This window comes from Canis lupus, chromosome 12 (assembly GCF_011100685.1).
Source record: "Canis lupus familiaris isolate Mischka breed German Shepherd chromosome 12, alternate assembly UU_Cfam_GSD_1.0, whole genome shotgun sequence".
NCBI lineage: Eukaryota > Metazoa > Chordata > Mammalia > Carnivora > Canidae > Canis > Canis lupus.
The window spans coordinates 62,868,561-62,886,267 of NC_049233.1; the positions used below are offsets into that span (position 1 = coordinate 62,868,561).

Consider the following 17,707-nt stretch of genomic DNA (forward strand, 5'->3'; position numbering starts at 1 on the left):
ATGAAAAGTTGCAATCTATGGATCCCTACAGTGACATCTGAAGGCTTCTCAAGTTGCCGCATCCAGTCAAAACCGTCTTGCTGCCTCTTGGGGCCGAAAGGCAGCCAAGATGACAGAGCTCTGAAATTACGTGGAACTGACCCAAGACCACCCCCTTGGTCAACCAGAGCAGCTCCCACAACCTGGGGGTAAATGAACCAACCCCCTCCTTCAGGCATGGAGTCAGAGCAAATCAGCTATTGGTAAGAGGAATGAAATCAAGATAACGCGTATTTTCTAAGTAAGAAATTTATTTGATCAAATGACAATCTATGAAGATATTTTAAACTATAAGGCTCTGCAGACAAAATGTAAATTGACTATAAAGTAAATGTTACCAACGTCAATGGCACCTAAAAACAGAAAGAATGGGTTTCCTACAAATGTGTCTGTATAAAGCATTCATAAAATCCCTGTGTACTTTAAAACTAGGTTGCAAATATAACAGAAAAACCTATAAATGGAACTTAAAAGCAGATTTCTTAAATGACACAATATATTGTTACACACAAGGTATGTGGGCTCCTGTGAGAATCAAAGAATGGCTGTCGGTGAGAAAACGTATCATCCCTGGAGCCAGACTGAAGCGGTGACTACACTGCAGCCTGGAGTTCCCTACACAGTGTCCTGTCCCTTGAATTGAACTTGAATTGAATAGGTGGGAATTTCTAATCACTTTAGATGGAAAAAATTAGAAAAAGAGGTTGGGAAACCAGGTTTGCAAAACAAGGGTGGGGGAATGGAGGCATGGCAAGGTCAGAGGTTTCTGACAAAGCAGCTTCTAGAAATGTCCAAAGAAATGGACAAAAGAAATAAACAACTGGGAGTCCTCAGAGCTGCTCCCTGGGGTCTGCAGGGAGGAGGGCACTGAGCAGGGCTCGGGCATGCACACGCTGACCCGCACGCCCAAGGGCTTGCTGGGCGCCACCTCACCCTGAGTCGTTACCTGGCCGCACCAACTTTCCCCAAAGATTTTTTTCCCAACATCCGAGAGGCTCTACCTTTGGGGCTATAATAGGACTTGGGAGGCAGGAATCGGCAGTTCCCAATTAGAAAATCAGAATAGCTGCAGATATGCGGAAGGAGAACCAGATACGAAGAAGGGGGTGTCTCCCAGTGCGCACACTATTGGCAGCAAAACACAAATGGTACCCAATGATGAAGGGGCAAGTGAGCCACAGGGACAAGTGGAAACGATCCCGGAAAGCAACGGATGGTCACTGGCAATTATATAGCACCCATTATTACTGATTCAAGATATATAAACATCACTGAGTTTCTATATAGTATCTGTGCTGTCATTTTATAAATATAAACATGAGGGCTTTCAAAACACTACAAATGACACATACATCCTGGTATAAATGTTACACTCCCGATTCACACAACAGACTTGATGTTACATTTAAACAGTAGATTTGGGGTTATAGATTGATTTTTGCAGACCATCTTCTGAACCTTGGTCACAAAGCTAAGGGGACACCAAAAAACACAGGAAGCATCTTATTGGTGGCTTTGGCAACAAACGTGGTTTTTTTTTGTCTATGGATTTACGCCTTACACAAAGATGCGCTTGTTCACTTGTATAAATGAACCCCAAGCCATCCACAGGAGATCTTACACTAAGAACTCTTCTCTGTTTCCTTATCTGCTCTTTTGCTATCAAGTCTATGTGGGAGGGCTGCTCGGCGGCTTGTTTCTCCTTTTCTCCGAGTCTCATTGTCTTTCTTAGAGGTGTGTATTTAAAAAATAGTTTCATGTTTCCCATTCAGGCTAAGTGGCTCTTTTAAGATTCCTAAGCTCGAGATTATGATCTTTGTTATGAAAAACACTGATGGGTGTGCACACGCACACATGGGTTTTAATAAAAACACTAAATGAATTCCTGTCATCTAGTTTTAGCGGTGTGCCTTTACACATGCTTGGTCCCAGCGCTACAGAAAATAACCTCTAAACACCTGCAGGTTGACAGTTAAGAGATGACCCCCTCCCCTTTCCACTGTCTCAGCTTGACAAAGTCAGACACATCTGGAGATGGGTCAGGCTAGGGAAATCCCAAGCTTTTGAGGATCCACAGAACATTAAAAACGTGGCCTCAGCAGAATCTAAAATGACTTTCCATTCGGGGAAGAGTGGAATATCTAATTACTCTGTAGAGTGATTTGGCAAATTAGTCTTATGCTTGTGTGAACTAAATGGTCTACACGACCTCTCTCGGGCTGTTAGAGGGAAGCCATACCAGCGCCGTTACGTTACAGTTACCCGCACGTGTGGTCTCAGGCACAGGGAGGGCTGGTTCAACCCAATGAATCTTTACAATCCTAGAGCCAAGGCTAAGTCATTCACCTGTGCTTCATTTCCCCAAAATATATTTATAATTTAGAAAACTGAAGAAACCACTCTACTAGTGAAGTGAAATCAGCCTTTCCACTGTGATGTTAATATGGCAACATGTGATAAGGATGTTAGGAGCTGGATTCCCAGCCTGTGGAAATTCTCTTAGTGAATGACCCGAGCGTGTAAATTTAACTCAAGTGAAATTACTAAACTAATTGGCCAAAAAAAAAAAAAAAAAAAGGGTTTAGGAAAGTGAGGTGACCCTAGAGTAGCTTATCTACTTTCTCTGACAGAAATCACCTCTTGGCAAGTTGGCAAGATAGGCTGCCTTTGGCTCAGCTTACCTGAAAGTAATTTCATTCGGAACTTTTCTTAGCCATTTAATATATATAATAGGGGACTGACTCAAGTTGGGTCTAGTGAATGAAAATCAACACTATGTATGTATGATGTCACGTAGTCGATCTACAGGCTTCACCCAATTGAGTGGCACAGTCACAATGACCAGTATGATGATTTCGGCAAACATCTCATTTCCCACCAGCCAAATACCACTGTGTCCTGAAACACGATTCTGGTAGAAAAGAGAGATTTACAGTCAAAGCCCTCACACCAACATCTAAGGTGGGTGCCCTCGGCACAGCTTATGGAAATTGCCCACAAAGCTGTGTCCACATTCGCAAACCTGGCACTGGGTATCCGGCACACATTTTAAAGAGACAGCTCTGGCTCTGGAGGAACAGTCTGAAACCTCAGAATACCGATCACAGAACGAAAATGCTCTTTCAATCACCTCATTCTGTGACATTTGCTTGGGCACATGACTCCCTACCCCAAAGTGTCGCCCATACCGGCGTGTGTGGGACAAGATGGCTCCAAATCACAGGTAAGTTGAGTTTTCCTGAAGGTCAAGCTGAGCTCAGGACTGCTTCCATCTGTTATCTTTCCAGCTTTGGTTTCAGACCCGATTACACACAGCATAATATGCGGGTAATGTGAGCAAAGTCTGATGAGCTTTGCTCATTATCAAGCCATCTACACAATGCCCAGATACGTAAGGTGATCTAGCGGAGCAGTGTGTCTGGCCTGGGAGAAAAAAAATAAACGCTGGTCAAATCACATCTTTCTTTAAAAATTTCCAGCTAACAATTCAAGGCCTGAGACTCCCTGCTTTTTAATGATACCTCAACCTCAATTTCAAACTTCTACCGTTGGTTACAACTATCAAATGGACGACCCCATTGCCACGGTGGAGAGGAACTGTGAGGAAAATGAACCACAACTCAGAAAAAAAATCAGTGAAAAGGCATTTTTGCATTGACAGGGTGCTGAGCGAAAACAATAATACACCTAGAAAACACTGTGAAGATACGTATCTCAAAAATAGAACTAGGTTTAGTCAGGAGGCTCAGGAAAACAATTGCATAAAAAGCTGATCAATAAAAAAGGGGAGCTGAAATAACCTTCCCATTTTTTCCACCCTTCCTCGCTATCCTGCCCTCAGACTACCAGGGCGAGAGCCGGGTAATCACTAAGCCACGACAAAGTGCTGGTATTTTTCAGGATCTCTTCAAGACAAATTTCCGTCTCGGTCACTTGACCTCAGTGTCTCTGATCAAGGCAACTGATGGACTTTCAATGCATTTGGAGACACGGGCTCAAAGACCTCGTCGTCATCTTCCACCCCTTCTTCTATTGGCTTCATCTTGGCAGAGCCCCGCTGGTGTGGGGATGGCACATCTGTCGAAGACACAGAAAGGAAAACCACTTAAATTCTAGCCCGCCCTGATGTTGGTATCATGTAGCAATTACACACTCCAACTGGAAAGTAAAACTCTCTGAGAATCTATCACTAGTACAAGGAATGCAATTTCCCTAAATTTTGCATTTTCAACTCTGCGTTTGAATAACACAGCGAAGTCAAGAAATGATTCTCAGGTGTGAGAACAGACGTAGAATGGATCCCACTGCATGTGTGTGGATGATATAAGCTTCTCCGACACATGCAGTTTCCAGGGGGTTGCCCTAAAGTCTGATTAGGACTCGGAATGCATGTTCCTACATTAATATCGTACACGGCGACTTGAGTTCCTCAAAAGCTGATTTACCTCCTCATTTCCCTGAAGAATAGTTCCATCCTAAAGCTATGGAAGCTGACATCACCTGTAGCACTGCCTTAAACAGCAGTCTGTCCAGCCACTTCCTGGGCTGTTATGGGAAAAGGAGGGGTGGGAGGAGAGATGGGGGGAGGGGAGGAGTCCAGGCAAACAGGGAGGAAAACCCAGGTGAAGAAAATACAATCCTGGGGACACCTGGGTGGCTCAGTGGTTGAGCGTCTGCTTTTGGCTCAGTCGTGATCCTGGGGTCTTGGGATCGAGTCCCACATCGGGCTCCCTGCGGGGAGCCTGCTTCTCCCTCTGCCTGTGTCTCTGCCTCTCTCTGTGTGTCTCTCATGAATAAATAAATAAAATATTTAAAAAAAAGAAAGAAATACAATCCCAAGTAGCAGAGGGGGCAGGGACATCCTTAAAGCCTTTTATATCCAAGGAGCCAAGTAATAAATGACTCAGTCAGTCCCTCATTTGTCCCGCATTCGCCAAATGCTTATTGAGCATCTACCACATAAGCGACACCGTGATAGATACAGAAAAAAATATGGTTTAAAAGAGTAGAAGTTATTATAAACAGGTGCACAGACTTCTCAAGGTGCTTGATGAGCAGCTCCCTGGCTGGCATAAACTCCCCTCCACAAAGTCCCCACATTCAACGTCAGGATTCATTCTGTCCTGGTCTCTGTCTGTCCTGCCCATAGCCGCGCGGGGCTGGCGTTGCACTAACACGGAATCCGCAAATACTGAACTCAGGCCGGGCCTAAGGTTATTTTTTTTTTTTTAAGATTTTATTTATTTATTCATGAGAGACAGAGAGGCAGAGACACAGTCAGAGGGAGAAGCAGGCTTCATGCAGGGAGCCTGCTGTGGGACTCGATCCTGGGTCTCCAGGACCACGTCCTGGGCCAAAGGCAGGTGCCAAACCACCGAGCCACCCAGGGATCCCCAGGGCCTAAGGTTATTGATAATGAAGAATGATGGGTGAACCCCGACTCTTCAAATACTTGGTATAGAGCAAAGGAGGGTAGAGGGGGCCCTCCTAAGCCAGGAAGCCGACCTGCTACGAGAGGTTGACCAAGATCAGCCATTAATTCCCTGGAAGAGTCAGCAGCGGGCAGCAGATGCAGTGGGCAAGTGGGAGAGGTCCCCAGGTCCCAAACCCTGCTCTGCAGCTTCCTAGCTGTGATCTACACTCCCTTACTGAGCCTCTCTAGGCCTCAGTTTCCTCATCCAGGCACCTGGGTGGCTCAGTGGGTTAAGCACCTGCCTTCAGCTCAGGTTGTGATTCCAGGGCCCTGGACCCAGCCCCGCATGTGCTTCTCCCTTTCTTCCCCACTTGCGCTCTCTATCCTCTGTCCTTCCCTCTCTCAAATAAATAAATTTAAAAAAAGAAAAAGAGGAAATATTCCCAGGGCCTGCCTAGTGGTATTGCTGGATGATAAAATAATCATGTCATGTACTCAGCAGGGCGCTGGGCACATAGAAAATGCCACTAAATGCTTATGATGAGATGTATGGCTCCAGTCATGGACTAGGGAGATGCTACTCCCAAAAGCCACATCTTCCAACCTAAAAAAAGAGATATTATTAGACTGGCCTGGACTTTGGTATCATTCATGTGTTCACTGTACATACATGGAAACTGTTCACTATCAAGCACTTACAGTCAATTAAAACACTGAGTTTCTTAAAAGACAACTATTGACGTTAAACTATAGAAAATAAGCCCCTATTAAAAGGATCCAGGAACACCATCCTGTCATGGGGCACACAGCATGTCAGAATCGCCCGCGCAAGTCTTCTCTGTGTGACAGATACCAGCACAACCACCAAACACAGCTTCCAATTTGCTCAAGTGCCAAGGAATGCTCTGTGTGATCTTGGGCGAGGTACTTCACTTCTCCATGCCTCCTCTTCCCTCTCTGTCAAACAGGAATAGTGCTATGACCCACTTCGTATGGTCGTCAAGAGGCCCGAGTGGCTTAATATCGGTATCGTCCTTACATCAGTGCCTGGGATGTAATAATCATTTTGTCAGTTTGTAAGGTAATAAAATGAGTTATTCATATGGCCTTTGGAGGGCGATGGCCTAACTAATTAGAAATTTTGTTAAAATTCATTATCGCCTGTAGGAATGGCAAATAAAAACAAGCGGGACTTGTACTTGAGTAGGAGTTGGGGCTTCTCAATCTAAACTGCCCCCAAGTGCAGCAAAATTGGCTTAAAAAAATAGCTATGGCTTCCATCATATATCTATCCTCAAGTTAGGACTGAGCCTCATGAAACATTAACTTAGGCTGAGTATTTGCAATCAAGTAAAAACTCCCAGAACAAACAACAAGACGGCATGTCTAAGAGCATCAAACCCAATCAATAATGTAGAGCATTCAGACGTCATTGTAGAAGGACACACATAGAAGAAACACACCCAGTTTATTTTGACTGGGGGACTGGGACTAATTGCTCAGGTTTTTAGCCCATCTACCAAAGCAGGAGTGACATTCCATAGCATTCTGCGGCTGCTGGCTAGATTGGGGCCAACATGTTCTCTGCCCTCTCAGCCCCATCACCAGTAGGTGCATTTTCCCACTGAGAGAGAAGGAAGAGGCGACCCAATCCAACTGGAAATGACCTGGTGAAAACCTAAGAACTTTCAACTTCCCTGAATTTATCCAGTCCCCGCTACGTTTGTTGGGGCCAAGGAAGAGCTGTGGTGCTTACCATATAGTATGAAAAACACAGTAATGCAGGAATCACCCACAGTCCTGGGGTGACATCCAGGGGTCTCCAAGTCAGGCTCCCTTCCTCTTCCAGTCCAAGCTGCTGGCAAACTCGCTGCTCCCCAAATCTAACTCATCCCTTCCCTCTTCTCTCGCTATTCGCCCCACCTGGAGTGGCCTCTCCATTTCCATCCCTGCCCATCAAATTCCCACCCATTCCTCAAGGTTGAGATCAAACCCCACTTCTTCATCGGAGTCTTCCCTAATTCCTTATGTGGGGAGATTCTATTCCCTACAGCCCTAGAGCCCTTCCACATTCCGTATTTCATTGCGATCACAAGTATATGCCCCTGTCCCATACTGGAAAACAAGTATTATTTTTTTTAAAGATTTATTTATTCATGAGTGACACAGAGAAAGAGAGAGAGAGAGAGAGAGAGAGAGAGGCAGAGACACAGGCAGAGGGAGAAGCAGGCTCCACGAAGGGAGCCCGATGCGGGACTCAATCCCAGGATCCTGAGATCATGACCTGAGCCAATGGCAGACAGTCAACCACTGAGTCACCCGATGTCCCTATTTTTCTACCTTATACTCAGAAGCTAAAGCAAAGACAACCTGGACAGCCTGTAAATAAAGCAGAGTGGGGGAGACTGGGTGACCCACCTTGGCAAGATATTCTTGCAGGACAAACTGGTGGCCCTAACAGCCCAGCAAGATGGAATATTCCTACTCATGTTCTTTTCACAGGATCCTAGATCCACTCTCATTTCAGGCTTTGGGGCTGGGGTAGGGCCCGCAGGCCCCTCCGGTGAGGGTTCCCACGGTGGCACCTTGTTGCCCTGTCTCTACCGCTGACGCATTGGAAGGCCACAGGGAACCACTGGAAGCCTCGCGGTGCCAGCTGGCTGCCTGACCCCCCAACAGGACTCAGAGTCACAGAGAGCACCCACACTTTGTCCCAACCTCAGTTGGCCTGGGACTCCTGGCCCACTGAAGGCCAAGTGTGATGTTCACCTGGTCCACCTGCGGATCTGTCACTGTCACAGCCAGAAGAAAGTCAGGGAGCCGGGCGCTCACCTGCCCTACACCTGATGCTCTCTAACCTCGGGGAGAGCCGCTGGTTCTGTGGAAAGACTCAGTCACCATCACTATGCTGCTAGAAACAATTTCTTTGCCTACTAATAAATCTAAGCCAAATTTGGAGCGTGAACAACAAAACTCCCAAAAACTATAAAAAGAGAGAGAGAGAGAGAGAGAGAGAATACTCTGCTTCAAGGAACTATCTTACGTTTTACAAGTTGAACATTAATAGATATTTTCTACAAGTTTGCCTGGTTTTTTCATTAATTTTATGCACTGATGCATCATCAGAAGTTTGCCCAGGAGGCCCAAACTCACCTCGATGTAAGAGCAGGAGGAGAGGAGGGAGGAAGAAATTGAGCTTATCTTTAGCTTAAGTGCTTTTTCAAATTACTTTTGTCCCTCAAGGACATTACTATGAGGTACATGACCTCTGTATAATGCTTTACTTTTCACTTATTCCACATTCTAAGCAGGCAAATAATTCCATACCCATAAATTTTCCAGAAAGCTGATTTCTATCCTTCTATTCGAACCACTTTTACAGTTGGGAAACAGAAGTGGTTAACTATATCCTTCAGTATTCATTATAATGAAGAAGAGCTAATTAGCATTATTTTTCGCTATTAGCTATAATCATCTTCTACTTGGCTCTGGGTGCCAATTAACACAGCTTATCATAAAAGTATGTAAAACAAATAGGCTCAGACTGAACTGCAATCCAGATTTATCAGGTGTGAAATTGTTAAACAGTTATGTAAGAGTTACTGTTGTTTGGGGATGTTTCGTATTATACCAAGTGGCAAAAAAAAATCTGTCAAAAAGACTTCTCCATCCCTTCCATGGATACCAAGGCACTGAGAAGGCACAGAATTTCCTCTGAGCTGTACATTGAGTATGATGTTAGCAGTGGGTTTTTCATACATAGTCTTTGTTATATTGAGGGCATCAAGTTCAGCAATGGCTTCATCAAAAGCTGTCTTTGCAAGAGAGCAGGCTTTCTCAGGGGGGTTCAGAATTTCATAATAGAACACAGAGAAGTTAAGGGCCATTCAGTGCGTTCAGCTGAGAGAGAGAATGGCAGCACCAGGCAGCAATCCTAAGGGTAAGAAAGAAAAACTCAAAAATACGAGCTCTGAGCCCATGTAGAAGATGGAGGCTTAGCAGTAAGAGCCTTGAACCCAACAGTGGACCCTTCCCCTCCTGCCAGGTCACTGGGGGTGACAACGCTGTGGATGCCCACTGGAAGATTCGGATCTAGGAAGTAGAGTCCTCAGCAGATCTGCTCAGACAGCAGCTAGTTCTGGATCCTAGCTGAGGAGGAAAGGACTTTGGATTGAGGCCCACTGTGCATCCTGCGGGTTGTCGCCTGCAAGTGCAAGCAAGTCAGGGACTTCAGTGGAGGACAAGCTTAGCCTGCCCCCCACCAGACCCTTTCCTGGCTTCCTGAGGTCTTGAGTTAAAGAACCACAGGAAGCCTTTTTCCATGCAGACTGAGGAGTTCATACCTAACAGTCAAAATTCTGGTATCCAGAGTAGTGAAAAATTAGGCAAGAGAAATTCCCTTTGACAGAATTCTATCCTTATTAAGCTGATTCTATTTCGGTGTGCTTCTAATTACATGAGGGCCTGAGGGCATCTCTTAGCAAGTCAAAGTAAACAGACATATTTGTTGTTCTTAAATCCAGAGTGAAGGTCACACCTGTTCCAGAGAATGAATAAGCAACCTCGAGTTTGATCTCCAAATAAACAGAATATCCTGATATGACATTTATCAAGTGACTTTTCTCTCTGCTTAAGAAACACATTTTTGATGAAGGGGGAACACTTTTGTAAACTATCCAATATAATGTTATATGACTTTTTTCCCCTTTATTCCATTAACTTTGATGACATTTTCCTCATTCCTTTCAAAGTGTTCTTATTTTTATTATGTTTAACCATCTGGCCGACTGCTTTAGCAAGTAATTAAAAACCTTACAAAGGGTTTAGAATTTTAATTAGATTATACGATTTTTGATGAATGGGGGTAGGGAAGGATTTAATGGCTTCGTTGCTAGAGAGGATTATCATCCCTTTTTCTGCCTTGCGTATGTATAAGATTTTTTTAATTGAAGAGATTGGATTGAAACTTTCTGAAAAATAAAGATCAAGGGTAGGTATAGCTTTTATACTTAATTTCCCTTAGAGAAATTTAACACCAGCATTGAAGGACTCAACCAAAGAAGTGTACAAATTACAGCAAATAGAGAGGTTGAAGGTGGTTAGTGGTTCCCATGAGGAGGTTTTCTCTTGCCCTACAGGTCATTTCCAGATCAATTTTTAACTACTCACATGGGTGGTCAGGGCACTGAGCTGCATGGCAACAGGTGTGTGCAGCCAAGGAACAGTGGAAGTCCTTCCTGCCCACAAAGAGAAAGCTGTAACATCATGTGGATGGTGAATAAATTCAGGAGAACAGGGAAGCAGTTATAGGATGGCAGCTCTGCACAGACCCAGAGAACAACTAGTCCAGGAGGAGACAGAAGAATGGAAGTTTCTGTGAGCAAAATCTCTGAGAAAAAGGGGACACAGAATTGATGTACTGAGTAGAGATATAAGAGAAAAAAAAAAGCAAGGATGAGGAAAAAGAAAGGCAACTAGAAATATCTATAAAGACAAAAAGCAGTATGGAAAGGTATGGCTCAAATATGAAACAACTGCTCAAAGACTTTAAGAAGAAACAAATTGGGGGATTCCTGAGTGGCTCAGTGGTTTAGCACCTGCCTTCAGCCCAGAGCGTGATCCTGGAGTCCTGGGATCGGGTCCCACATCAGGCTCCCTGCATGGAGCCTGCTTCTCCCTCTCTCTCTCATGAATAAATAAATAAAATCTTTTTTTTTTTTATTTAAAGAAACAAACTGGATTTCAACTAAAAGAATGAATAAGAGGCTAGAAATATTTTGAAAAAAAGGGAGATAACAGAATATACTTGTTATAAATCTTGATTGTTTAAAAGTTAATGAAGAGACCCACCACAATGTAACAAGGTAGAAAGGGAAAGAATTAGAAAAATGCTACATAGAGAAAACAAAATGGAAGTGTAAGTGTATTATTTAATGTTACAAAGGTAAATAATAAGAGAATAAAAACTAGTGATATTACCAAAGTGAGAAGGGGGAAGGGAGTTAAAAGTGAGCTAAGTTAGGTCAGTAGATAAACATTAAGTGGATAAATCCATAAACAAGAGGACATTATTTAGCATTTTGGACAAAAAATTGTTCCAATGTGATTGCTCTCATTAAGCAATTAAGTTGGAGGGGGTCAGTTGTTTTCATTGAAAGATTTTTTTTTATGCCATTTGTTATCTGTGTGTATATATTAACTTGTGAATTTTTAAATTTGTTATTAAAAGTTTAAAAATATGTTAATGTATAAAATCCCTTTATTATCATTTTACAGAGAAAATACCATGAAAGGATAGAGGGCAGCAAACGGATTGGTGATGACAGGAGTTCGGGAGTCAGAGAGCACAGTCCCTACTGGCTGGGGGACCAAGGACCCAGAGAAGATAAATGTCGTATTTCTCAACCCTAAAAGGGGAAAATACCACACCAATCTGATTGAGTGGGTGTGAAGATTAAATGAGAACATGTATGAACGTGGTCAGGAGTGTCAGCTGCGATAGCAGTGGCTGAACATCCCTAAACAAATTTACACTCCCAAATGGATATGGATACCTGTAGGGTAAAAAAGCAAAACAGGAACTTACAACAAATTCATCACTTGTTTCAGAGCGAAGCCCAGTGATTTTGACCTGGTTACATAACCTCCCTAAGCTGCTCCTTATTTCTGTACAAAGTGGGGGCACTGCTTTTTGTCGAGCTGTCTTGATGGGTCTGAGAACTGTTCCCTCAGTATTCCCGGGGCTTGATCACACCTCCTCTCTACTTCTCCATATGATTCATGTAAGACTTATTTATTCATCTACAACTGTTCATAGGGCAAATGGAAGACAAATTGAGTTGAACAGGTTATTTCATGAAACCAGCCTTGGAACTAAGAATGCTGTATTGGTTTTTGTATCTTTCCAGGTAAATAAATGGGTAAGATAGTCAAGAGAAACTCATTATGTCAGGTACACTGCTAGCCTTTAGAGATAAGAATACTAACCAGACGTAAGCTACCTTAAAGCGTATTTGTGCAACTAGGTCATATGAAACCAGTAGATCGTCCAGAATGTCATCCTGACATTAATAACAAAAAACATCTGAAAGACTTTTTTTCTCAGTAAGACATCTTTCATAAGTAAATATTTCATAGTGTCTTTAAAAATCATAAATTTTAATGATAATTTCTGGAAAAAATACATGGTTTAAACTAACAAAAGCCTTCAAAGACGAGTTCCAATAGAATGCATTGCCTATAATGCTTCAGGATTTAAAAAACAAACTAACTGGGACGCCGGGGTGGCTCAGTGGTTGAGCATCTGCCTTCAGCTCAGGGTGTGATCTCGGGACCCGGGATTGAATCCCACATCAGGCTTCCTGTAGGGAGCCTGCTTCTCCCTCTGCCTATGTCTGTGCCTCTCATAAATAAATAAAATCCTTAAAAAAAAAAAAAAACTAACAATAGGTTATTTAACCCCAATTAACTAAAATAAAGTTCTATGACTTTTAAGGAAACATAATATGTCCTCCTGTTGCCTGTGACGTCTGTGCCTGGCACCGCTTATCAGTGATGGACCTGCCAAGTATAATCAATCTGTACGTATGTGTGTGTGTGTGGTGTCTGAATTACACATAGGAGCTAAACCTCATAAGGAAATGAAGATGGCAAGGCACCCTGAGGAGCACATTGGTCCAGGAGCAGAGAGAAGAGAGCTCACATCCATATGAGGGCATGCAATCCTTCCCACATGCCCTGCACGGCTCGTCCTTTCTGGTCCTTCTGTTTCACAATCACACTTCCCAACATGAAGCAAGTAAATGAAGCAACAGGAAAGTGAAAAAGAGTTAATAGGATTATGGGCTACTGAATAAAGAGGTAGAAAGCAATTTTTCTCAGACTGTCTCATTACTTTCTTGTCTTTAAAGTGATAATTTGATGTGGAATACAGAGGCTGTGTGGCAAAGAGGAGAGATCTTGCTCTGGATTTAGCATCATCTGACATATGTAAATAGAGAGCACATGTAAGACATGGGATCAGCAGCAATTTCTTTTCGTGCCTTCATCAGAATCTATCCACCTGTAGATCTACCTACCAGTAAATTGGAAATACAAGAAACATCTTAATCACCACAATGGGGCTGTAATCAGCAAAGTTCCAGACTGTTGGAAGGAAACCCTACTCCTTACTACTCAAAGTGTGGTTCAGGGCCCAGCCACATCAGCAGCGCTGGGGCGCTTGTTAAACATGGGGATGCCAGGCCCCACCCCAGTCTTCTGCATCAGAATCTTAGATAGAATCTCAAGCCATTCATATTCATATTCACTGATTTAAGAATCAATGTTCTATAAGACAAAACAAAACAAAAATGCAGAAACACATACACACAGATGGAAGGGGAACCCAGAGATTCAGAGACTTTTCAACCAAGTGAGATGGGTACATGCTGATCCTGACTTGAAAAAGAATTATGGGAAATGTTGACACAGACTTTAATATTCAAATCTACTCCTATATTTGAGTTGATGACTAGAATGAATAATGTAAAAGTTGCTTCATTAGGAAAATATATAAAATAAATATAATTTTTGTAGAGCAGCATTGCTTGTAATTCTGTAAGTACATATGAGACAAAGTGAAAGCTAACTAAACACTAAATGACCCGAGGACATTACTGGATAATTTAAATGTTCCTATGTAGAGCCCTCTGTAAAATGAATAAGGCAAAAATCTTCATTGAAATGGAAATCAACGGGTCTGTGAAAACCTCTTTGCAGCACTGCTTGGTCATAATGAAGGGATGAGAGGACGGTAGGTTTCTCCAATGAGGTAGGTTGTAGGAGAAAGAAGTGATTTGGGGGATCAACACTGCCTTCTCACTGAGTCTAGGTGGATTTATCGGCAAAGGGGTAAATAATAATAGCTAATGTGCCTTGCTGGCAGAGTTGTCAGGTCTGTATACAGGAATGGGTGTGAAGGTGACTTGTAGGGACACTTGAGTGGCTCAGCGGTTGAGTATCTGCCTTAGGCTCAGAGAGTGATGCTGGCATCTAGGATCGAGACCAGAGACCAGCTCCCTGCAAGGAGCTCGCTTCTCCTTCTGCCTCTGTCTCTGCCTCTCTCTCTCTCTCTCTCATTCTGGGTCTCTCATGAATAAATAATAAATAAATGCTCAAAAAAAAAAAGAAGAAAGTGACTTGTAAACTATAAAGCACTAGATAATTGTTAATATGCATTTTTTTGCCTTTTTTCTTTTTTTAAAAGATTTTATTTATTTATTCGTGAGAGACACAGAGAGAGACAGAGACACAAGCAGGCTCCATGCAGGGAACCCGACGTCGGACTCGATCCTGGGTCTCCAGGATCACGCCCTGGGCCAAAGGCGGCGCCAAACCCCTGAGCCACCCGGGCTGCCCTTGCCTTTTCTTTTTAAAACAGGGAAGCAATACGGTCAAACAGCATGGATCAGACAGGGTGTCTAGCTTTGTATCCCAACGCCTCACCTTGTGCAACTGGGACAAGTGACTAAGCATCCATGTTCCTAATTTCTTCATGTGTAAAATGAAATAAAACTAAGGTAGATCCATGTTATTGTCACAATACTTGCTTTCCCTCCCCCCACAGGCTCGCTGTCGCTCAGCCAGTGCTGGAGGATTAAAGATCCACGTGCTGATGGTGGTTCTGGCCATGTGACTTCTCCGGTCCAGAGAACTCGAGTGTAATTGGCATGCACTACTTCTAGGGGAGCTTTCAGAGCCATCGCATGGCTCTGTCATCACTGTCTTCCCTCTGCCCCGAGTGGCAATCATCCGAAAGCAGCTGCTCCTTGGCATCCCAGGCCTGAGGAGGCCATGGGCCCGGAGTGGCACCCAGTGTACACATGCACGAGAAAGCAGTCTCATTCACCCTAGTCAGAGGTTGGGAGACTGTTAGTGCTGTGCCACCTAGCAAAAGCTAGTATACCTCTCCATGCGGGATTGTGGTAGAGACTACCTGTGACTCTGTACAGAGAGTTCCTGAAAAATAATACCTATTATTGTCCACAAATGTTTGTTCCCTTCTCTCCTTAGCATTCATGAAGCTGCCACGACTGCTGAGAGTAACTGCCACAGTTGCCTCCGTGTACACATCAGAAACCCAGAATGATAAGAGCTCACTTGTTTTAGCGACCTCACATTTACTAAGACTGACCACATGCTCGAAAAGTGGTACATTTTGTTATTTCAGCCTAACTGTCGTATGAGATTGGTTCTGTAGCCTATGTTTTACAAGGAATGTAATCTGTAATACGGGAAAGTACATGGCATTGATGGGTCTGGCAAACAAAACAAAACAAACAAAAAACCCCCAGACTCCAGGAGTTCTGAGCTAAAATCTAGGAAGGAGAAACCAGAACTAACTAGTTTTTGATGCATCACATGCCTAGGATGCATTAAGTGCTTCATTATTAGTATTAGAATGGTGGTCAAGTACCAGTATCTTTCATTAAGCTGCAGGAAGTAAAGCCAAGAAACTCAGAACAGGGATTAGTCCAAGGGAATTAAGTATGATCATGACTTCGTTGTGCAGTTCACACACATCCATACTCAAACCCACGCTTATTAGATCCACAACTAATAATTATTAGAGCAAGATTTGAATACAGGTCTGTATGCGCAACACAGGTGATCAATCCACCTGGTATCTGGTGGCACAAATAGCAGAAACGTTAATCTCGAAAATGTGTTTTAATTCTATTTAAACAACATACTCTAAATAAACTTTTTTTTCCCTAAAATGTTATTTTACTCCCAAAAGATTTAGATGATAAACAAAAACTTATTATTATTATTTAATTCCCTTTCTGCTGACCTTTTTTAGTACATAATCACCATACATGCAATTAAGCTGGGTCCACTTGAAAATGCTTATTAACCACCAAACTGTTTCCACAAGGCAGATAATGTATTTGATATGCTAGTGGATTGCAGAGTTTGGACAGCCTCAATCAGTACTTCCAAAAGTCACATTAGAATAAGATACAACCATGGACACCTGGGTGGCTCAGTGGTTGAGCGTTTGCCTTGGCTTGGGTCGTGATCCCAGGGTCCTGGGATCGAGTCCTGTATCGGGCTCCTTGCAGGGGTCCTGCTCTCCCTCTGCCTATGTCTCTGTGTCTCTCATGAATAAATAAAATCTTAAAAAAAAAAAAAAGAATGAGATTAAACCATCTCCCATTTCTCATTTGTGTTACTCCTGAAATCTCCTTTGGGTCCACAACACATTTCTATGCCTAGACTTGGCTTTGGAAGTTTACGTCGATTACGTGGCTTTGCCAATTCATGCCTCTCTAGACTATGCGACACTTAACATCCTTAAATCCAATTTATCTAAAGCATCCAAAGTTACAAGATCGTTTACATAAACATTTAGGATTGTTGAATGTGTACCTGTATTTCCTTTGAAGTTACTTTGGATTAACACACAATAGGAAACATTAACAGTTTTTAATTTTATACAATGGGAGAATTTGTCTGACTTTTTGCTACTTCAAATGAATGTGTGTGTGTGTGGTTTTTTTTTTAAGATTTTATTTACTTATTCATGAGAGACACAGAGGGAGAGGCAGAGACACAGGCAGGGGGAGAAGCAGGCTCTGTGCAAAGAGCCCAATGTGGGACTCGATCCCAGATCCCGGGATCTCGCCCTGAGCTGAAGGCAGACGCCCAACCACTGAGCCACCCAGGTGTCTCACAAATGAATTTGTTAAAAGTTCTTCTCATATTATCATTTTTAGAATAATTCTTAAAATAATTTAGTTTCTCTTATTTTACTTACTAATCTTTAACATCTGTGTCTGAAAATGTTACTTAAAAGTGGTTAGAAAATGATCTAACCTATAGGACAATCTTGGAAAACCTGCCTTTTGGTGAGTGGGTGTGTGAATGAGATAACTCACAGGGGTGTTGGGTGGTCTCCTTCATCTTCAGGAACATTCCATTACCCAATCACCTGTTAACTCTTGGTGCTCACACAGTCAGTGGTAAAACACCCAACAGTTGCTTCCTATCATTGTTTTTTTTTTTCTTTTTACCAAAAATTTATTTACCAATTTTATTTCCAATAGATATTTAGATTTGTCCCAGAATTTTACAGTTGTAGAAAAATGCTGGAATGAACAGCACTTAATGTGGTATCATTTGCCGTAGAGCATATATACAAGGTAAATCTTTAGCAGTGAAATTTGTGTCAAAAGGCATGTACATTAAATTTTAATAGGCATGTAATATTTC

General features: G+C 42.8%; 1 protein-coding gene across 5 annotated transcripts in view; it reads right to left on the reverse strand.

The window, feature by feature from the left end:
* Positions 1 to 270: 270 nt before the first annotated feature.
* BVES (blood vessel epicardial substance) overlaps positions 271 to 17,707 on the reverse strand; it is a 38,516-nt gene continuing 21,079 nt past the window's right edge. For all 5 annotated transcript variants that reach the window (XM_038554827.1, XM_038554828.1, XM_038554829.1 and 2 more), the window contains exon 8: positions 271 to 4,116. In XM_038554827.1, the coding sequence (XP_038410755.1) occupies positions 3,992 to 4,116 (125 nt within the window). In that variant the 3' untranslated portion in view covers positions 271 to 3,991. The remainder of the gene's footprint in view (positions 4,117 to 17,707) is intronic.